Source organism: Drosophila hydei, unplaced genomic scaffold (assembly GCF_003285905.1).
Source record: "Drosophila hydei strain 15085-1641.00,03,60 unplaced genomic scaffold, DhydRS2 tig00008121-arrow-pilon, whole genome shotgun sequence".
In the NCBI taxonomy this organism is placed as follows: Eukaryota; Metazoa; Arthropoda; class Insecta; order Diptera; family Drosophilidae; genus Drosophila; species Drosophila hydei.
The window spans coordinates 918829-941544 of NW_022045832.1; the positions used below are offsets into that span (position 1 = coordinate 918829).

The window sequence follows — 22716 nt, forward strand, 5'->3', positions numbered from 1 at the left end:
CCAATTGGGTGGTTGCTGTGGTTGCTGCTGCTGTTGTAAGCCTGGCGGCTGTGGCTTGTGCTCATTCGCCCACGGCACATGCATATTTACCAGAGTTTCATCCATATTGAGCGCCGTTGCGGCTACATTGTAGTTGTTATACTTCCATGAGGCTGCAGCACGCTCGGTGCCAATGGGCCGCGGCATCTTGCGTATGTCATCATGGTTAGGTGACATGGCAGATGGTGAGCTCAAGCCCGCTAAGGCGCCGCCATTCTCCAAATGCAACATGTCGCGTCCACTATAAGCTGGATACTCCAATGCGCCACCATACCACCGCTGCTGCGCCACTGCAGCTGCACCGCTCACCGGTTGTTGACGTGCGCCAGGTGCTGGCCGACCCTGATTGCCAAACATATTAGACTGTTGCGCCGTCTGTACCTGATTGTTGCCACTAGGTTGTTGTTGCGGTGCCTTATTGCCTTGACCGAAAACAGCTGGTCGTGGATTTAGTCGCATTATACCATCAACCATATGATGAAGATTTGAGTGCTCCATGGGATAGTTATGCGGCTGCTGTGGTGTACCCACTTTGTCGTAAAGGCGCTGCAGACGCTGCAGGTCTTGAACCTGTCGATCAATCATAGCCGCATTGGCTATTGCAGCAGCCGCCGCTAGAGCAGGCACCGATCCAAAATTACTGCCCGCTGCGGGTTCTGGTGCAGTCATTTGCATAGGAATCGTAGGCCTCTGAATTGGCGCTGTCGGTGGCTTGATGACGCCCGGCGAGTGCGCGGATGCCGCATTATTGGTATCACCGTGACCCTGTGTGCCATTGACAGTTACCGCTCCAGGTGCGACGACACCATTGCCGGCTGCTGTAGCTTCGGCTACCAACGGTGACCTAGCTGCTGTCACACTGCCACCAGCACCACTGGTGATTATATTGAGCGCTTGCTGCACGGTCTGCTGGTTGCTCGGAGGCTGCTGTTGCATTGGTATCGCTGCATTGCCCACTGGCGGCGATGTTGAATGATTCGAAGAGGCTTTTGAGCTGCCCACAGGAGAACTGAGTATGTTGCGATTATAGCCCGGCGCCTTGGAAGCATCAGCCTGCGGCAACACATCGCCTGCCATGGCATTCAAACCACATCCAGTTGAATTGCTTGTACCAGTTCCACCACCACCTGCATTTCCATCAACCAGTTTACCCCACTGCGATTGCTGATAATCGCTAAACAGGGAATACGCACTGGACAGTTTGGCAGCCAGTTGGGCACTAAAACTATCAGCGTATAGTTCAATACGTTTGTCGTTCAATACGTTTGTATTAATAACTAAGTTCTGTTGATTGTTATTCGTTTGAGATTGCAACTGTGGTGACTGCTGCTGCTGCTGCTGCTGCTGCTGCTGCGGCTGTTGCTGTGGTTGCTGCAGTTGGGAAGATTGCTGCTGCTGCGGTGGCTGTTGCTGCTGTTGCTGTTGGTTTTGCTGTTGCTGCTGCTGCTGTATATTTTGCGGTACGGGCGAGGAAATGCGCTTGCTGGGTGGCGCAATGGGCGTTACCGAATGAGGCTTTGCATTGTTGTTGCTAGTATTATTGTTGTTATTGTTGATATTGTTATTGTTGTTGTTGCTGTTGTTGTTGCTGCTGCTGCTGCTGCTGCTGTTACTGGCTGCAGCGGCCGCTGCGGCAGCATTAACAGCGGCCACATCGGCCACGTTGAAGGTACCAATTGGTCCAGCCAATGTATTGTTGTTACTGTTGCCTAGCTGCGAAATAGATGCAGTTGCGCCGCCTACAGGCTTTCCACGCCCAAAAGGTGCAACAACCACACCACCACCACTGCTGCGTCCACTAGTGGTACCGACTCCGCCAAGTGTCTCCAGTTTCTTAGGTGATTGCGCTGCAGTTGGTGTCGCCTTCATGCCAAAGCTTTGTGTAGATTTTCCTTGTGCAGCAACGGAGCTCTTTTGATTAAAAAAGGTAGCTAACGACTTGAGCGTATTATTTTCCAATTTTGCTTTCGAGGATGGAGTAGAGACCCCACCGTTAGCGGTAGACGAAGATGATATACCCCCTCGCGCAGATTGCTGCTGTGTACTACTGTATGCCCGACTGCTTTGACCCCGCGATGAACTGGACGCTTTGCCGCCGGCGGCATTCGATTTGGAGGAACCACCGCGTCCACTTGGCGCCTTCGCACCACTAGGTGGAGCCTGTTGCAGTTGCTTGGCATTGTGGGCTTGGGCATTGCTATAAGCCACAGCCGGCGTAGAGCTGGCCGAGGAGCTCGACGATGTTGATGTTGTAGATGCAGCAGAGGAATAATTACCCATAGCCGTTGCGCTTGATACACTCACGGCAGCCGTGCGATTATCCCAAGTACCAACAGCCATTTGAGTGGAGCTATTGCTTGTTGCAGCCACCGGCGCAACCGTAGTACCAGCCTTGATACTGCTATTGATGCGTGGCAACATCTGCAATATGTCAACATCAGGATCCTTGATAAGCGATAGGATAAGCATATGCGCTTGCTTGGTGGCATCGGTTAAGCCCTTAATGGTAATGCTACGCTCCGATTGATTTTTGCCCTGTTTCTCAACCTCAATGTGAGCGCCTGTAGTGGCACGTATTGCGTTTATGTTGCTACCGGCGCGTCCAATGACACGTGATATGGCATTAACCGGCACCTGAACCTTCTTGCATGTCATCTCGGGCGCGGATGTAGCTAGCGAACTTGAACTCGAACTGCTTATCGAATGATGATGCTGTCCAACCCCGCCGCTATTCACGCTGGTCGCCGAATTATTAGGCGTCAAGTTGGCACTGCTAGCGCCGCCTGCTCCAATTGAGGGTATTCCGCCAGCTGAAGAACTAACAACTGCCGTTTGCTGTGTACTGCTCTTACGTACGACCTCTTTCCAACCGTCTATTTCGGTGCGCTTGGCCTGAGTAGAGCCAGTCATAGATATAGTCGACTTTCCGGTATCTTTCCGAATTGCAATATAGCTGACGGATTCATTGCTAACTGGCAGGAGCTTGCTGGCAGAGCCAGGTGTTTGTGGCTTTGGCGCTGGTATTGTCTCCTTGGGTGCCAGATTTTCCTTCTCACGTTTGTTGCTAATAGTTTCCTTAGTTGTTTTCTTACTGCTATTGGCAGTGGGGGTAGCTGTTGCAGATAAAGTTGCTGGTAAGGTTGCCACTAATGGTTCCTCCTTTTTGGCATCCGTCTGACGTTTTAACTGCTGACCAGCCATTTGCTGATTACTGCTGGACGGCATTTTAACGCTTTCAACAGTTGTTAACTTCTTAATAGCAACGCCATTCTTTCCAACGGGCGTGGATGCTACTGGCGCTACGGCTGGGGATGGGGCGGCTGATTCGCTGTTGAGTGGAACTTGTTGCTGCGATTTATTTTTTTGCTGCTGCTTTTTAGTCTTCTTCGCCGAGGTAGTGCCACTGCCATTGACATTGACATTGTCAGGCTGGCTAGACGAAACACGCGCGGCTTTGGTATCGCCACTGGAGCAAGATCCCTGATCGATGCCCGAATCGCCTTCTTCGCGTACAGGCGGTGCTTCCTCATCGTCATCCTCCTTGTCAGTGTCGTCATCCTTTTCATTGTCGCTGGCATCGTCGTCGTCGCCTTGCTGATCATCGTCTCCACCGTTGGGTCCATTGCTGACCTGTTGCTGGCGTCTTTTCTCCTCTTTCTTTTCCATTTTCTTCTTCTTTTTGCGCTCACGACGACGTGCAGCGGCCGCTTTGCGACTCTCCTCGCGTGTACGCTCCAAATCCAGCTCTTCTAGCAATATGGAGGCATTTTTGTTGGCTTTGACCGCCTGCGCTTCTTTAGCGGAGCGCAGAATTTTCATACAATCGTAGCACTTCTCAATTAGCTCCTTATCACTAATAGTGCCAATGAAGCGAATCATTTCTTGGTCCGAGGGAAACTGGGACACATACTGTACCATCCATTTCACAATTTTGGTGTGGCCCTTACGATAAGCGGCCATCAGGCAGGAGACGCGTCGATTATCCTGTGAATCAATGTCTGCGTTGTGATTGTACAGCAGTTCCACTACACTCAGGTGACCACCGTGTGCTGCCAACCACAGAGGTGAGTTACCCTTTTTATTCTTCACCTCCACACTGGCACCACGTGACAATAACAGTTCTACGAACTTTTGGTGTCCCTTGTCAGCGGCAATAGTGAGTGCCGTATCCCTAGACGTAGGTACAGGCGCTGCGTTTACATCAGCTCCTTTATCAAGAAGTACCCGTCCCACTTCGATATAGCCGCCAGATGCGGCCTCCATTAGAGGCGTGAGACCGGTTTTAGCGCGATGCTCAACATTTGCCCGGCGATCGAGCAGTAAGCTAACCACCTCATGACGCCCTTGAAAGCAGGCAAGCGTGAGTGCTGTATTGCGATTTGTCTCAATCTGTGCGTTTATATCAGATCCCTGATCCAGAAGCAGTTTAACCGCTGCCGTATGTCCATTCATGGCAGCCAACATTAGCGGCGAGATGCCCAGTTTACTGCCAGTACGAGAATTAATCTCGGCTCCATGGTTCAGCAGCAGCTTGATGATATTCACATATCCTCCGCTGGCGGCCAAACTTAGTGGCGTATAGTCCGATACATTGCGATGCTCTTTGTTTGAGCCAACACCTAACAGCAACTCGACAACCTCATAGCGCCCACCAGAGCAGGCCAATGATAACGGCGTGTCCTTGGTGCGTTCGGATTGCGCCTCCAACTCTGCATTATTCTTGAGCAGACTTTCGACGACCTTCTCGTGGCCGGCGGTGGCGGCCAATATCAAAGGCGTAAAGCCCTTTTTATCGCGATGCTCGATATTCGCACCCCGGCTGATAAGTAGCTCACACAACTCTTCGTGTCCACCAGCACAGGCCAGTGTTAAAGCCGTATCATGATTCGACTCCGTTTCTGAGTCAATCTCAATAGTTTTATCTACGGCTGCAGCGGCAGCAACAGCCAGTTGATTCTGTAGCTGTGCCTGCTGCTGTGCTGCTGCCGCAGCTGCTGCTGCTGCCGCTGCCGTTGCTGTTGTCACCGGCTGCTGGTGTTGATTGGTGTTGACTGTTTGATCAATAGAATATTATATAATTAGCAGTGTATTTTGTCTGTGAATAAGCCACCTCATTCGATATTTACCTTGACTACCAGCTGGTGTTTGACGAAAACCAGAACAGCGTCGATCCTTTCGAGATTGCTTGTCAATTGCCTTCTTAGCAATACCACCGGGCATACTTTTGGGTGCACCAGTAGTTGTTCCCACTGCTGGCGTGTTGGGCGTGGACATTGGCCAAATTGATAGCTCATTTTGCTGCTGCTGTTGTTGTGGGGTCTGTTGCTGCTGTTGTTGTTGCTGTTGTTGCAGTGCAAACTGAGTGAATTGCTGGGGCACTACAACCGAACCTGCATGCGTTTGTGTGGACACCTGAAAAAGTATAAATGGCTTAGGATTGATCGAACACTTTTTGGTGTTGAGGGTACAAACCTGATGCTGCACGCATGTCGGCGCCTGCATATGAGGCGGAGGATGCAGCAATAGTTGCTCCTGCAAATTGAAGTGTTTTTGTTTTAGGCTCTGTGGTATGGGCATCGCCTGGACTCCAACAACGGAACCGACGGCTGATGATTGCTGTCGCTGCTGCAGCAGCAACTCTTGTGCCACCTGCTCCAATTCGTTTTGTGTCGGTGGTCGCTGCTGTTGCTGCTGAAGTAGTCGCTCAGCGCGTTGCTGGAACATATGCTGCTGCTGTTGTTCGCAGTGCAGTAGCTGTTGTTGATGTAGCTGAAGATCTGTTGATTGATCAGTCAGTTGCTGCTGCTGTTGCTGTTGCTGCGGTTGTTGTGTCATGGCCGGTGGCAGCTGGAACAAAAACTGCACTGGTGGCGCATTTTTGTCCCCGCTCTCCACATTGTACACAAAATTGGCAGCGGGCTGCTGGGCTTGCTGTGTTTGCCCGGTTGCCGCGGCAACGGCTTTAATAATGCGTGCATTCGAGTGTTGCTGCTGCTGCAAATGGTGCAGTTGTTGCAACTGCTGCTTTAACTCTGGATCACCTTCCAATGTGACATGCTGCTGTTGATGCTGCAGCTGAAACTCGGCGTTGTTGGGCAGTGTTGTATGAATTTGCTGCTGTTGCGGTTGTGTGGTAACACCAGCTGCGGCGTTGTCTGCAGAGAATGGTAATAACGCAACTGATGTCTGCTGGTGCTGTCCAGAATAGAAAATAATCTGTATTAATCACATCAATAATTCATCAAAACTTCAATCTTACCTGCATATTCTGCAGATCCTCGGAGTCAAGCAAACGTTGTTGCTGTATGGGATAATCCAATAGAACGAGATTCGCCTGACGCTGCTGTTGCGCATCCGTTGACGCATCACCGGCACTTAATAATGCCTGTGAGTGCTGTGCAGCTGCTGCTGCCAATAGCTGCTCCTGTCCACTCCATTTGCCAGACGACTGTGACCAATGGCCGGTGAATCTGCCCTTGCACATCTGATTAAGGCTTAACTCTGCGAGTTCTGGACATTGCAGATTGCTGGCCAGTTCCTATTGAAAGAATCAAAATAAAAAATTCAATAAAACATTTAGCAACAAATTTTCATACACTTAATATGATATGTGAAACTACCAGGAATATGTCCTCCATTTCACCAGTCATATCATGTTGTCCGCCATCAGCTCCATCGCTGGCAAAATGTTCGAGGCCAGCATACAGCTCCCCAGATGCAGTCGTGGGTGTTCCTTCATCTGTTGTCATAAATGTAAATGTAGCTTATTATAAAATAATGGTAATTTAATTAATTTTCTAGAAATTACCACACTGCTCCGAGTCTTGTTGTTGTTGGCTGTGAGCCTTGGCATGTACTGCTGCTGCCAATTGTTGTTGGAGTAGACTGTTCAAAGCAGCATTGTTGGCGGCTGCCGCCTTAATGGGAAGCATATGTATTAGTTCAGAATTAGACAGATCTTGACGAAAATCACATAATGATTGAGACAACACATCGGGCTTGGTCAATATTAAATTCTCCAGTCTTGTTGACATTTTGCGTAACTTTGGCCGCAGAGCTGCGCCACTTTTCGAGTTGGTGTCACTCTGATCGCCGACGGCGACATTAACATCTAAGAAGAACTCATCCTCGTCTTCATCGTCGTCATCGCCACCATCGTCATCATCGTTACCATCATCTTCGTCTATGTAGTCCACTTCCGCATCCGCATCATCATCATCGAAGTTAAGCTTATCAATTTCACCGCTTTGGGTATCCGGATCTTCTTCATCATCATCTTCATCATCCACTACCTCCTCCTCTATTATAGTGTCCGTCAGCTCAATAGGTTCCGGTGGCAAGGTATTTTCTTCACCGTCAGCCTCGCCTTCATCACTCTCAATATCCGTGACAATTTCATCGATCTCCTTATTTGCTGCTGTTACTTGGGCTGCCATAGCTGCTGCGGAACAGAGTGTAGCCAGATTCTTCATTTCAGCCCGGTTCTCAACACGCTCCATACTTGGCGACATGATCGTCTCCTCCATTTCTGGAGGCGTTTCAGTGGGTGACTTGGGTTGCTCGCCAAAAAAATTGCGCATCTGCCAACCCTCCTTGAAGAACTTTAGTTGCGTAGCATTGGCTAGCTTGTCATTGAAGCGGGCCAGTGAATGACCGCTCCTTGAATCATTAACCGCTGTTTCGAGCAGGCCACGAAAGTCTTCCATAGCAGCCTTATGATGCAGTACCTCACTGCCAACTCCTTCCATGGGCGGTTGCTGTTCGACAAAACTGTTGCCGCTGCATCCTGTTGGAGAAGCCATTGGAGAAGCCGGAGAATTTGAGTAGTCTACAAGCGACGCGGCGCGCTGCTGATGATGGTGCAACTGCAGATGTTGTTGCAATTGTAACTGCGTTTGCTGCATTTGTTGTTTTAATTGAAGCTCCTGTTGCTGTTGCAATTGCTGTTCAAAAAATTCATAAGGTAAGTGTTATTAATTCCTAAGCAACATGTAATTTCTATGAAAACAAAAAATAAACTAAAAATCAATTTTTCAAAAACGAGCAATTTCAAAAACACGCACACGATAGTCATACGTCTTTAAAGGATAATTGTGTTAGCAATGATTTAATCTAATTATATATATATATAAAGTTAAGGATTTTATATTCAAATAGTTACCAAATTGTTAAAGAAGGAGACCATTTGATTTTGTCCCGACTGTCCAGTTGCTGTTGTCGCCGCGGAAGCCCGAGCTGCTAGTGTGCCCGCCTGCTTGCGATTGTTCTTGTTGCTGGCTTTGACCTTGGGTCGATCGCTAATTGCAGTGCTCTGCAGCACCTCTGAGGAGTGGGTAATGGCACCAGAGCCACTAGTATTAAGCTGCACACGTAAACATTACATAAATTAATCATTAACAAAATTATTGATCATATTACGATCTTACCGCTGGAATCTGTGAGCCGTTTTCGTTCGCAGTTAGTGGACTTTGATTGCTATCATTGACTGCGACAACTAAAATCATTGAAAAGTCTTATTGAAGCATATGACATTTGTGATGAATGACCGTTTGCATTTACCTTTTTGAGTTGTTTCCAAAGTCGTATCGCTGCCATCGTTACCCTCGCATGGCGGATCAAAGCCTCGCCGCCTCTGCAAACGCGGTTCATCTCCAGAGCAGGTAAATTGCTGCTGTTGTAACTGCTGCTGCTTCTCGTCCTCGCCTAGCGGTTGGGAGCGTATTTGCTGCGAAATCTGTTCTAACGGCAAATCGATTGCTTCCAATGTCAAGTCAATAGCCTTTAGTTCGCATAAAAGTTGCTGGCGATTCTTGCGCGACCCTAGACCCTTGAGCTTTGGTTGCTGTTGTTGTTGCTGCTGTTGTAGTACAGGTTGTTGGCAAACAGTGTGCAACATAACAGGTGGCGCTGGTGGAGCCTTTTGTGGAGGTGTTAGAGAATTTATGTGGTCCATGTCATAGTGCTTACAGGGCACCAGCTGGGCTCCAGTTGGCGGCAGTGTCGTTTGCTGCTGTTGCTCAAATCCTGGCTGCAGGTGAAACAGACGTGATTTGGCAATAAGGCCTTCCTGCTGTTGTGCGCTCAGCGTGGTCAAGTCAATGCCACCGCCACCGACACCACCCATTGTAGAGACGTACTCCTCAGTGGCAGTCGCGTCAGTAATGCTGGCAGCAGAAGCCGCCGTTAGCTGAAGCTCACCAGCATCCAGAAAATCACCTGTACCAAGCGCCACAATATTGCTAGGTCCGTTACCGCTGAATTGCTGCTGGTATAACAGTTGCTGATTGGTGGCGCGTGCTGCCTCAGTCACCTCGTGCAGTCCGGGAGGAGCATTCAACTGTTGCATCTGTAGCTGGTGCTGTATCTGCTGCTGCAATATCTTTTGTTGACGTATTTGATTAACTGTTTGAGCACTTGTGCCAGGAGACAGTTCTGTGGGTGAAATGTGGGGATAGCGAAAGAGTAACTCCACAACACGTGTGTGACCACCCTTAGAGGCCTCGATCAACATAGTGCTGTTATCCTTGAGCTTGTGAAAGGGATCGGCATTGTTCTTGAGCAACAATTCAACCACTGATTGATGCCCACCGGCACATGCCAACGAGAGTGGAGTGTGATCATTGCTGGTCGTCTGCTTGTTAACATTAGCGCCTTTTTGAATGAGAAATTTTACAGTGCACAAATGACCGGCACGACAAGCTTTCATCAACGGTGTACGTCCACCTTCGGATTCGTGTTCCAATTCTGCGCCATATGACAAGAGCACACCGGCAGCATCTGTATGCCCGTTCTCGCAGGCATGCGTTAGTGCTGTATCTCCGGTTTGCGTTTCCGCATGAACATTTGCCTTGTTCTGCAACAGAAAGCGCACCAGATCAGTATGACCTTCCTGCGAAGCTTCCATGAGCGGCGTGGATGCGCCTAGCTCTAAATTGGCACCTCCATTTATCAGGAAAGCGGCCACTTCACTAAAGCCGCCACAACAGGCAAGTGTAAGGGCAGTTTCCTGAGTTTCCTCAGTGGTGGCATTAATGTTGGCTCCTTTTGTTAGCAGCAGAGCCACCATTTCCTCATGGCCTTCCCGTGCCGCTTCCATTAGAGGAGTGTAGCCTTCATCGTTGACCTCCTCAATGTTGGCACCACGCTCAATTAACAGTGTTGCAAGCTCTACATGACCACCACAGGCAGCCAGCGTAAGCGGCGACTCAAATGAATCAGTTGGCATGTTAACTTGCGCCCCAGAATCCAACAGTAAACGCGCCACCTCCACGTGCCCATCCATTGAAGCCTCCATTAGTGCCGTGTGCATTTCATCAGTTTTATGCTCCTGATCAGCGCCAGCTTGTAACAGAAAACGCACCATATCCAGATGACCCTTATAGCACGCTAATGTGAGCGCACTTTCCTTAAATTCATTCGAGTGGGTGTTAATGCCGGCTCCATGCTCAAGCAGCACCTGCAATACAATTATTAAACATTAAATAAGTGTTTTATAAGTAAACCGCATTTCTTTAATTAGTTCTAATCGATGCATCAGATAAGATCAAACTAAATCATGGATTCTGCGTTTCACAATTTCAAAATCAGTAACTCGATTCTCGAAACTGGACACAAAAAAATCAAATCTCGGATTATAATCAGTTGCATGTCTAAAATCCGTAATTCAAAGCTAAATATCCATTATTCTATCAAAATGATTACCTTGGCAACTTCCACGTGGCCAGCGGAGGCAGCCTCCATTAACGGTGTATGTCCATTTTCGTTTTGTTCTTCAACGTTAGCGCCATGTTTGAGCAAAACTTTCACAACGTCAACCTGGCCACCGGCGCAAGCAAACATTAGTGGTGTATTGCCAGTTGCGCAATGTGCATTTACATCGGCATTGTGGCTAAGCAGCAGTTTGACAATGTCCAAGTGTCCGGCAGAAGCAGCTTCCATTAGTGGTGTCGAGTCTTTTTGTCCCTTGTCCTCGACTTGAGCTGCTGACATAGCCAGCAAAACCTATTTTAGAGAAGATTATCAACTGTTTAGTTATATTGGCAACTGTTAAATGCTTAAAACAGCATTCAATAAAATCCTTAAAGCGCTTTCTTTTCTGCTAATAAAATAATTTGAGTGAGTCTTTCTTTTTTTTGCTGGTGCTGCTGCTTTTAACACTTTATCGAAATATCGATAGTTTGATGATGACATAGAATAGCAAATCTGTGGAATGTGAAGTTGCCACTCACACAATAGAAATGATATTGCCACACAGGGTGGTCAGGACAATTTTTAACTAATCTGGAAATAGTTCTTAATTGAATTCAATAACATTTCGAATTTAAGGTACTTTTAAATAATAGTTATTAAGCATTTGCAGATCATCTGCTAATATATCATCATTGTCTATATTTTTATTTATTACTTTTTTTGTCGTATTTATAAATCTGGCCGTAAATTGCATAGAACTACGAAGATAATAAAAAATGGATACTAGATTTTGGTTTAATTTGTGATTTTGACTATTGCTTTGTCATCTTTAGCATATTGGTTTTCTTTTCACTTTGCCTCATACATACCTGTGCTAACTCATAGTACCCTGCCGAACAAGCCATCGACAATAACGACTCGCCTTCATCCGTGGACGCAGCTGCTTCGTTTAAGTTGCCTTTGCAAAGCAAACGTTTCACAGTGTTGACATCATTGTCCGCGCAGGCGTTGACAAGGCTGCGCGAGAAACCACTACTGTAAATTTTAGTTGAAAGTTACCAACAAATTTAGAAAATTTATTCGAGCACCCGAGTGGGATGACTGCTAAACTATGGTTTACTGAGGCTACTCACTTTTTGTCGCGTGGACTGTTGGCACAACGCATTTTTGTTAGCGCCTGCTTGGTTTCATCGATCGCGTGCGTGGCGTGTCGGAGAACAGGAGCCTTGTCGTTAGCGGCTGCCTCCAGTAGGGCCGTGAGATTACTCGAACGCTTGTTATTTGGCTCAAGCAAAAAGTTCTTTACCTCTGGCGCATCCTCCTCATCATCCTCTTCGTCGATGTCCTCATCATCGGCATCGTTATCTTGCAGTACGTCTAGTATTTGGAAGAAGATTTTTAAATATTAGATTTTTAAATATTTGGAAGAAGACTTTTAAATATTAAAAGGACTTGAAATGTGTATGAAATCTTTTGATATGCTTACCAATCTCTTCATCTTCTTCCTCGTCATCACCTTCAGACTCATCAGAATCTTCAGATTCCTCTTCCGTCTCATCATCATCTTCTCGCGCTTCGCCCTCCTCATGTGGACAGCTATCGTGATCAGATTCGGCTATATCATCCTGAAAAAATAAGCGTAACAGTTGTATTAGATCTAAAGACTAAAATTGTTCCATTTGGGTTAAATATATATAAGTATAAATAAATATATATATTCGTGCTCGTCAGTTAAAAGGTGAATAAAGAAGGTTGCTGGAAATTATAGTAATAAAGCCAGAACTAATCAGTGGAGCACTTAAAGAGCACATTCTTGTTGTCTAAGGCCAGCAATATGATGCTTTGTGTGTTGTTACAGAATCGAAGTGATGGTAGTAGTATTATTATTGTTGTATTATTATCACTATTATTATTATTATTATTATTATTATTATTATTATTATTATTATTAGCATTAACCCATTTGCTGCTGTTGGGTTTCATGACTTTGCAGTTAGCCTTAAAGCCAAAAATAAAAATGTAGATCGTAAATTGTAATTCGTGTTGGCAAAACTTCCATACATTTTTCTTTAAATCTATAAATCAATTGGTTAAGATTTTTTTGTTTGTTTAGTTTGGGGTAAGTATGGCTAGTTATTGAAATTTTTAATTATCGGTCAATATATTGCTAACTAATTTTGAAACGCTTCGATAATGGTTGTTTTTAGAGGCACTTATAACGCGAAACTTACCAGGAGATCTGGCCTTAAACACAAGAATGCCAATAGGATCTACAAATAAAGAGAAACGTAAGAGACGTACATAAATAATAAAAATAACTGAAGCGAATGAAAATGCATGTATGTTGTTAATTAAAAACCAATTCAATATTGTATTGACGCTTGGCGGTTTGATATTTGCTTGGCTTGAAACGCAACGAAACACAAATATTGATATTACTTGAACAAAGGACTGGAACACAAAGTCCATGGTGGATAACGCACGCCGTACCAAATCTTTAACTGAGGCACGACCGATTATATTATCAAAAAATGACGATTGAACCATTCTTGGGTGGTATGAGTAGTTGTCAGTTATTAAATGCAATTAGAACAAGAATTTTTTGAGTTTTTTTAATTGTCAAAGATCTGGAAATATGATTATATTTACACGGCGTACTATTAGATTCAATTTAAATTTACTCTAGCACACACACACTCAAGTTTTGTTCAAATCAGTTTCGATTTCATTTTCTTTTCTTTTTCATTTTTGTTTTGTAAACATACGTACATATCACTTTGAAAATATGCGGCACATCTTACTGGCAGAGTTGGCAGAGTTGCCAGATATCAATAAAAGTGGCAGCGCAAATATAAAGACAAGCAGAAGGCAAAACCATCAAATTATTGTTGCCCGTGTGCTTTTTGCTTTCATTTATTATCATTTCCATTTTGCTTCGCTTTAACGCCAACACTCATGCTGAATTTTACGCTTGTGTTGGTCGGTATGTGAGTGTATGTGTGCGCTGGCCAGCCTGCTGGTTTTTTATTACAAATTTGCAAGTCAAAGGGGAGAGGCAAAGAAACGATTTCTTCGGAATTCAAAAATCGCATGAGTCATTTCCATTCAGTGCACTGTGATAGTATATGCATATGCATATACATACATATATATATAAATATAAATATGTGAAGAGTGTACTTGACATGCTCAACTATTTATTGCACGTCTAAAATTTAAGCGAAAATCGTTCTTAATCATGAATCGTACCTATGTACATATGTGCGTAAGTATGCTCAGTATTGGTCGTAACCTTTAATAAGTGAAAATGACGATACATAGGCTTATTACACACGAATTATTACATACAAATAAATATACAGACATCTAGAGAAAATTTAAAGAACACAACTTAAACGAGTTCAATCGCCGTCTCCGCCACGACATGCTTTTTTGTTAATCGTGGGGTTTTCTCTGCTCGTTCGGGCGTTGGAGTGCGTAAGTGTGTTTGTTAGTATGTATACTGTGTGAAGCGTCTGTAGGTGCGTGTTTTTTGTTACGGAAATTAAAATATTTATATATTTTGCAAGTTAAACCTATAAATTTCATATTGACCTTCAAACAAAATATTTTATATATAGTATTAATTGGGCATTGCTCTCCGTACGTTATTTATTTTTATTATTATGCTTTGTATTGCTTATTTTGCTTTGCAGTTTTGCACAATTGCTCTTCACACACGATTTCACTCGACAACAACAACACCCGTCTTTTGGGGTTGCCAGACTATTTAAACGCTGGCGTAAAATTAACCTGCAAACAACAACGCGGTATTCGAAACGAAAATACACTAGTCCATCCAACAATAACGTTGAATTGAAATTTAATCATTAATAAACTGTGAAGAGGCAACGAAACATACTTGAAGGGTCAATATTATAATTAATTGGGCAAATTATATACGTTGCTCGAATGTTTTTTAAAACCAAAAGAATTGGCTAATGACCTTTCGGGCCAAGTAGGCAACAATTTCATATACATATACACTCTGTGCTATATCCACAAAAGGCCAGACAAAGAAATACACACACACACTCAAATACTAACTAACAGCAGCAGCTGCACAGCTGATTTTTGTATGTATATATTCACAAATATACGAAGAAACGAATGTAATTCACAAAGCATCGCACAGTGAAGAAAAGTCTAAAAACGAGTCATACTAAATTGTTACTTGAAACTGGTTTTCAGCATTAGCTCAAGTTAGAAAGAGACGAAAAGCGAGAGGCAGAGAGATCGGAAGGTGGATTTATTAATTTAATACGAAAAGTTTAGAAGCTTTATAGCTTTCTATACATACACAACAAAAAATAGGATGGGATAAATTCTAAAGAAATCGTTTAAGCCTGTATTGTGGCATTCTGTTAATATACGAGAGACGTCTATAACGGCATCTACTTTACCTGATAACAGTGGATCGATATAAGAAGAAAAACAAATATACTAACTATTGTCAAATATTTTCAGTTAATATTTAGCACATTAAATTATCCTAAATATAAATGGCAATATTTAAAAGGTTATCTATATGTATATATATTAATCTATAAATTAGAATCCAGCACGAATTCTTAAATTTGTTCTTATCACAAATGAATCCCATGAACTATAAAATCATGACGTGTTATATTACCCTAATCAAGAAATTACTCTACTACATTAAAAAAGCATTGGTTTCAAAGGAAATTTTGGTACCAAGCTACATTAGATATATCAATGGCACAACGATAATTATGTTGAGTCTGGGGCAATAACCGAATATATGTAGTTCCGCTATAAGTCACTTGAGTTATGGCATTTTTTAGCTCATACATCTGGTTTTTACATTCTTGCGCAAGGTGAATAATACCAAGATGAATAATAACAGAAGAAATATATCGAATTTGATCTTACTACAAACTAAACACTCATCTTAAAAAACGAACAAAAATAAACACGAATTAAGTAATAAATAATTGAGTCTAGTTATAAGCTCACACACTCACCTCTGAGACAGACTCCTCCTCAGATTCCGATAAATCTGTGGTGACGGGCTGCGGGTAGAACTCGGTATCCGTATCTGTATCCGTTGTTATGATATTCTGCAATGCCGATGAAAATGCATTCACAATGCCCACCGACGATGACAGTGGCGAGGAATTGGATGATGTGGACGATGAAGCAGCTGTTCGATTTGCAGCGGCCGCTGCTGCGGCGGCAGCAGCTGCGGCATTCGATATGGCACCCACATCCTTCAGCTTTTTGAGCACAGCCACAGCTGTGGCCGTCGAGCTGCTCGTTTGCGGTGTCAGACCAAGTCCAACAGCAGCGCCAGCGTTGCTATCGGCAGCAGCGGCAGCGACACCCCTTAGCAAAGTTGTTGCTGCGAATTTCAAATGCGCGGAGTCCTTGTTGCTAGCGTGTGCGGCGGTTGAACCAATTGCTGCAGTTGAAGACGTCGCATTTTGCTGCTGCTGCTGCATGACTACCTGCCGCTTAATCGCAGCATATGCAGCTCGCGTCTTCTTGGAGCTGCTGGGCGTTGGCGCGGGAGCGGGTGCTGGAGCGGGCGCAGAGGCGATGGCCGCTCGAAATTTGGCAGCGACAGCGGCTGCTATGGGTGCATTTATTGTTGCCGTTTCACTTGTTGTAGTTGTGGTTGCAGTTGTTGTTGATGTGGCGGGCATGGGCGTGGCTGTGGGCGTGGCTGTAGTTGTGGTGCCAGCTGTAACGAATGCAGCCGCAGCCGCATCGCTTTGCGCGTTTGTTTTGCTGGCAGCCGTTTTTGACATTTTGCTGGTGTTATTGTTGTTAGTATTGGCAGTGGCTAGTGCGCTGTTGTTGCTATTCACTTTTAACCTGACACTTGGGCTGTTATTGTTGCTGCTCTGCAATTGAGTCAGCTCAGCTGCAGTCGCTGCAGTTGGAGTTGTCGTCAGATCCTTGGCAACAACAGTCGCCGTCTCATGCTTGACAGCCTTCTTCTTACTATTGCTGCTGTTGTTATTGTTAGCGTTGGTGTTCGTGTTCTTTATGTTGTTTGCGATGAGCGCAGCCGGTATGGAGTGTCTGGCGGCTGCTATCCGCGGACCGGTATAATTCACCTGCCTTACGTTGTTGTTATTGCTGTTATTCTTTGCTACTGCAATTCGTTGTGCAGATGCGGCGCTGTTAGCTTTAACTTGTGTTGTTATAGTTGTTGCTGATTTGGCTGCCGCTGCTACTGCTGCTGATGTTGTTGTTGTTGGTTTTGCAGTTGTCTTTGCTTTGTTTTTGTTTAAATACGCAGGACGCACGTTATTTAAATTCAAGTTCAAGTCATCGCCATCATGATTTTTCGCATCATTATTCATTTTAGTCTCGATTGGGCTCCCTTTAAAATCAATTCACGCGTGCTTGCCGTGTACAAATACGAATTTTTTAACAAAATATTAAATAATAAATTACTTCAAAGAATTTGACATTTTCGGGTTTTTTCATTTTTTTTTTTACTTTTTGCCATCGACAAAAACGCCAAACACAATTTCATGTAATTTTACATATTCTGATACAAAGCGTGCTGCGTTTTTATCGATTTTGTTAAGGAATTGAGCTAGATTATATATATATTTGTGCATATATAAAGACACACACAAACACATTCACACACACACATGAACATGCATAGGGAGATCGCGACTGTGTGGCAACGCTGCACATTCTTTCACTTCTTCAGCATTGCACACTCATTCGTTAGCGGTTGTATATATGTAGTATATACTCATACATATATACATGCATATACTCATTTAATTTTCCGTTTGCTTAATTCACGTTTTCGTGGTAACATATTAAAAAAAGGAAAAGAAATGCACAGGTAATCAAGGTAAAACACTAATTATTTAAATATGCTATACGCTATTTAATTTTATCCTTCTGGCTGACCAATCGATGCGCAATTGTTTAGTTAGATGCTGACATAGCGTGGTTTTATGCTTTATATAATCGCAACATATACACAAAATTAATGTAAAGTTCTTGCTGTATTTTAAACGATTTGCAATTTATGTATATATTAAATTGCAGTATTTTATTTATAAAACTTTTTCGAGCATTTTCGACTTCGCCCCAAATGAGCGCAGGCAAAAAATCACTTTACACATTTTACAGCGAACGAAACCGAGCGAACGTCGCGCCAAAGCGAGATAACAATGGCTAACCAGCCAGTCAGTGGCACAACATAGTATGTGCACAAGCGAGAGGACGCTACTGAGCTGAGCGAAACCACAATCACACGCACGCCAAAGTCGAATAGCAGGCGGACGACGACGAAGGCAAATTAAGCAACTAAGGGAAAATTTTTCTTCGCTGCTATTCCGATGCAATTTTCACCAATTTAACGCAGCGGTTAAACATGAAAACATGCACAGCGTATGGGACACATCTTATGCAATACTTTTACGATAGTTTCGCGTATTACCGTTGCAAATTTTTGGCAAATAAATAAATTTTTCAGCAGCTTTAAAATTCACTGTCTGTCATTCAGAGTTTCGGATCGCCATATTATTCCCGGATATTGAATTGAACCAGAACGCAACGCCAGTGATGAACCAGTCGGTTCCCATTGCTTACGATACGTATAACGTAACGTAAGGGAAGCGATTATAGTTGTATTTTTCAGGGTAAATATAAATGGTAGTTTAATATATAGAACTAAAACAACAAATCAAATTTAATTTAATTTTAATTCCATATAAAATTGGTCGTAAGAATTTAACGAAAATATTTCACTAGCATTATAAAATATTTTCTATTTTTACATATGTGTCTTCTGTTTGTTTGGCATTATAATATTATATGAAAAGGTTTATTTGTTTTAAATTACATGAGGTATAAATGTATCACAGCTATCGAAATACAAGTGAATCAAAATTAAAGATAAACAAATGAATTTGTTGTTTTTTTAGTTTATTAGCGCAGAAAATTTAAAATCTACTTAACCATAAATTCTTCTTCAAGGTACGATGCTTAATCGTTTTATGTTATCGATTGTAAGTCGTTAGGGCCGGCAATAGGTAAACGTCGCTAACACGTACATATATACTTTTCCATTCGCGAACTACGTGTCCACTTGCATCTGTCGAGTAAACTTTACAAAATGCATACGGTATTAACTAGAGGAAATGCAACGGTTGCCTATTCGTTAAGCGTTTTGGCATGCTTAACATTCTGTTGTTTTATATCTACAGTTTTCCTGGATTATAGAACCGATGCGAATATAAAAACGGTTCGAGTGCTAGTGAAAAATGTACCCGATTACGGTGCAGCAAGACAGAAGCACGATCTTGGATATGTTACGTTCGATTTGGAGACAAATCTAACAAATATATTTAATTGGAATGTGAAACAATTGTTTTTGTATTTAACGGCCGAATACGAAACATCAGCGAATCAATTAAATCAGGTTGTGCTCTGGGACAAAATTATTCTGCGTGGTGACAATGCAGTGCTCGACTTCAAGAATATGAACACCAAATATTACTTTTGGGACGATGGCAACGGTCTGAAGGACAACAAAAATGTAACCTTATCTTTGTCATGGAACATAATACCTAATGCCGGGCTACTGCCCTCTGTGCAATCAACTGGCAAGCACATATTCAAATTCCCAGCTGAATACGCCTCTTCTATTTAGAATTTAAAATCAATTTGGTTTAGATGCACTTAATACAGTTGTATTTTAATGTACTCGTACTAAAATAAAATCATTTATATTAAATAGATAGATGTATCGATGTGGGCCTATGATTACAAAATGTCTTTAGAGAGTAGAGAGAGACTTGACAATTTACAAACAAGTTTTTTGAGGGAGTGGGAGTTGCGTGGGTTTACACAGATACTGATACTGAACGCGAATATCTATAGGTATATATATATATATATATATACTACAAGAACATATTAAAATTTTACATAAACTCATAGCCGCCATCGTCAAAGTTGCGATTGCCCACCATAGGACCGCCGGCACCCATCTGATTTGGTTGCCCGCCCATTTGGGGGCGAAACTGATTGCCGGGCGTTTGATGCTGCAACAGCTGACGGAGTCCTGGATTGTTGTTGCCCAGCATGGGACGCACCATGCGCTGCTGTTGCTGCTGTGGCACCTGTTGTTGTAGCTGCTGTTGTAGATTGGGATTCGCAACGGGTACGCCCAATGGCATGCGCTGTTGCTGCTGCTGCTGCTGTTGCTGCATCATGTTCATTTGCATTTGGGGCTGCATGGGCATGCCGCCACCTCCGTTGCCCCCTGGGGCGCCGCCCATTTGCATGTTGAGCTGTGCATATTGATTATAATGTGGCTGCTGTTGTTGTTGCGAATTGTCTTGCTGCATTTGTTGTTGCTGCTGCTGCTGTTGTTGCATTTCCATTGGCGATTTGCCCTGCTGTTGCTGTTGCATCATCTGCTGCATTTGTTGTTGCGGCGGCATTTGCTGCTGCTGCTGCTGCATATTGCCGTGCGATTGCTTCTGCTGTATCACCTTGCGCAAGCGCTCCACAAACATGGACTGATTGTTGGGTATGAAGCCGAGAAACGCATTACGATCGGCAGTGTATAGCAGGATGAGCACTTTAATGTCGCAGGCGGGCGTATTGGGCAGCGCCGAGAAATGAACGCAGCCGGCAAAGCCGGAGGTCATCATTTTCGCTAACGAATCAAGCGCCTCGCCTGGCGTTGGACGAAACACTACCATTTTCGAGTCCTTGAGGAACTGACCGCCAATGTTGCCCACGAGATGTTTCGGCATTAGCTGCATCAACAGCTTTGGCGGCCAATTGTCAGCCTTGATTTCGGGCTCCCCATCCTTGATATTGGTGCAGACGGTGCACTGCAGCGAATGCGGAATCTTTTGCTGATCATTTTTAGTCTTCTCCGCCCATTCGAGGATACCGGTCCAGATTTTTTCACGTAGCGATGATTGTTCCTGTGGCTGTTGCTGCTGTTGTTGTTGTTGTTGTTGTTGCTGCTGTTGCTGCTGCTGCAATTGTTGTTGCTGCGTCTGTTGTTGCTGCTGCTGTTGTTGCTGCTGCTGCTGTTGCTGCTGCTGCTGTTGTTGCTGCTGCTGTTGTTGTTGTGGAGCTGCCTGTTGTTGCAGCGCAGGCACATTAGCAGCACTAGAAACAGCTGGCAACATATTGGCATTGGCATTAGCATTGGGATTCACCTGTTGCTGTGGATGCTGCTGTTGTTGCTGTGCCAGCTGCTGTTGCAGCTGATTGAATTGCTGATGGCTTAACATTTGTAATCGTTGTTGTTGCTGCTGTTGCTGTTGCTGCTGTAGTTGTTGCTGCTGCAGCGAGTTGACAGTTTGATTAGGCGGCGCATTTATACGGGAAATCAATGCCGAATTGGGATTCTGCGTTTGCTGTAACGGCATATTGTTGCCAGGTGTTTGCATGAAGGCTGGACGCTGTCCGGGCTGATTTGGATACAGCCAGCGGTTCTGACCTGGCCCAACGTTTGGCTGAAAGTTGGCATTCTGCATTTGATTAGGCACAAATTGTTGTTGTTGCTGTTGTTGTTGCTGCTGCTGTTGCTGCTGCTGTTGTTGCAGCAGTTGCTGCTGTTGCTGTGCAGTCATGAGACCTGTTTGAGCGCCTGGTCCAGGTTGCTGTTGTGGCTGTTGTTGCTGTTGCTGCTGCTGCTGTTGCTGTTGCTGTTGCATCGAGTTCATGTTCATAACTTGCTGTTGCTGCTGTGGCCCACCGCCCGGCTGCTGCTGCTGCTGTTGTGAAGGCGTTGTGTCCATGGGCATGTTCTGAACTTGACCTGACTGTTGGCCATTTGGATTATTATTCATGACTTGCACTGCTGTTGGTTGGGGCTGTGGAGCGCCCATTTGATGTTGAGCTGCCGTTGAACCGCCCACAGCCATGCTATTGGGACTGGGTGCTCGCTCCTTCAGGCTGTAGCCCTTAAGCAGCACCAAATGCCGAATGTTCTTGGCATAATTTTTGGTCGTTATGGGCTGATCGCCGTCGGCCTTTATGAACAGCTTGAACAGCACTGGCATTTTACGCGGCGCAATAATGGATAAATTGATTTTACGCTCATTGAATAGAGCCGCCAGCTGTTCGCACGATTTGCCCTTGTACTTCCAGGATTCATTCACTGACATCTGATACGGCGGACTGTTGCAGATCAATATGCAATGGCGCTGCATATTGCCCTGGTCCAATATGTGACGCTGCTCGCTGATCTCATCGAAACAGCCATGGGCAGCAGCAAAGCCCTCGGCCATGTGGGCATGCGATTCCATGCCGCCACCGACCAGCGGTAGTCGTTCAATTGTCTCAATGACTTTCTGTGGTTGTACAAAAGGGCCATAAGTGGTACACACAGGCTCCAGGAGATTCGAGGCGGTGCGATATGTAACAATGCCATAGAGCGTCGCATAGCGTTCGGCTATCAGGAATTCGCGTTCATCAATTGAGCCCTGGGTAAAGTGTTCCAAAGTGGGCAAAATGTAATTGGTTTTCAGCTCGTTTAAGTAGGCTCCATTGATAGCACTGGTTTCAATAACAAACACCACATCGGCCAAAGTCAGCTGATCCACCTCCATGTTGTGTACGCGACCAAAGCACTGCTATTTGGGAAATATTGAAAAGTACACTGCGGACTTAGCTTTCCTCTTTGCCCATATCGACACTTTTTGTTAGCTTATCGATATGTTTTCCATTCTTGGTATCAGGAGTGGAGGGAATTACAGGGATGCATTGCTAACGATATGAAGCTAGTGTGTATCGATATGCTTACTCTTGATAACTAGAGTCAGAAAAATTTGAGCCACGATATGACTGCCGATAGTTTTCAACCACAATATGCCAATCTGCAAAACAAAACACTTGATTTAAGTAATAATATACAAGAAATTCGTGAAAAAAAACAATTTTTTCTTAAATGATAATGTTGATACAGAAATAAAAATT

The 22716-nt window shown here is 44.3% G+C and overlaps 4 protein-coding genes across 4 annotated transcripts in view; 1 reads left to right on the plus strand and 3 right to left on the minus strand.

Moving 5' to 3' along the window:
- The window catches only part of LOC111596255, a 129354-nt gene extending 121403 nt beyond the window's left edge, over positions 1–7951 (minus strand). The window contains 6 exon segments of the mRNA XM_030224965.1: positions 1364–5090; positions 5166–5451; positions 5512–6234; positions 6299–6577; positions 6660–6778; positions 6848–7951. Of these exon segments, the coding sequence (XP_030080825.1) occupies positions 1364–5090; positions 5166–5451; positions 5512–6234; positions 6299–6577; positions 6660–6778; positions 6848–7943 (6230 nt within the window). The 5' untranslated portion in view covers positions 7944–7951.
- Position 7952: 1 nt separating this feature from the next.
- Positions 7953–17298, minus strand: LOC111597178 (ankyrin repeat and KH domain-containing protein mask; the record flags this gene model as incomplete). Its single annotated transcript, XM_030224976.1, has 10 exons — positions 15753–17298; positions 12960–12998; positions 12215–12353; positions 11862–12105; positions 11598–11763; positions 10741–11040; positions 8599–10495; positions 8466–8533; positions 8201–8401; positions 7953–7982 (listed from the first exon to the last, which is right to left on the minus strand). Coding segments are annotated over exons 1-10 (4431 nt in total), but the record flags the coding sequence as incomplete, so codon positions are not given.
- Positions 17299–18808: 1510 nt separating this feature from the next.
- On the plus strand, positions 18809–19474 carry LOC111597170 (signal peptidase complex subunit 3). Its single transcript, XM_023311730.2, has one exon. It carries the CDS (start codon positions 18884–18886, stop codon positions 19418–19420), a length of 537 nt encoding a protein of 178 aa, XP_023167498.1. The 5' UTR covers positions 18809–18883; the 3' UTR covers positions 19421–19474.
- Positions 19475–19499: 25 nt separating this feature from the next.
- Positions 19500–22591, minus strand: LOC111597171 (mediator of RNA polymerase II transcription subunit 25). The gene is made up of 2 exons (XM_023311731.2): positions 20892–22591; positions 19500–20816 (listed from the first exon to the last, which is right to left on the minus strand). Exons 1-2 carry the CDS (start codon positions 22347–22349, stop codon positions 19695–19697), a joined length of 2580 nt encoding a protein of 859 aa, XP_023167499.1. The 5' UTR covers positions 22350–22591; the 3' UTR covers positions 19500–19694.
- Positions 22592–22716: the final 125 nt, after the last annotated feature.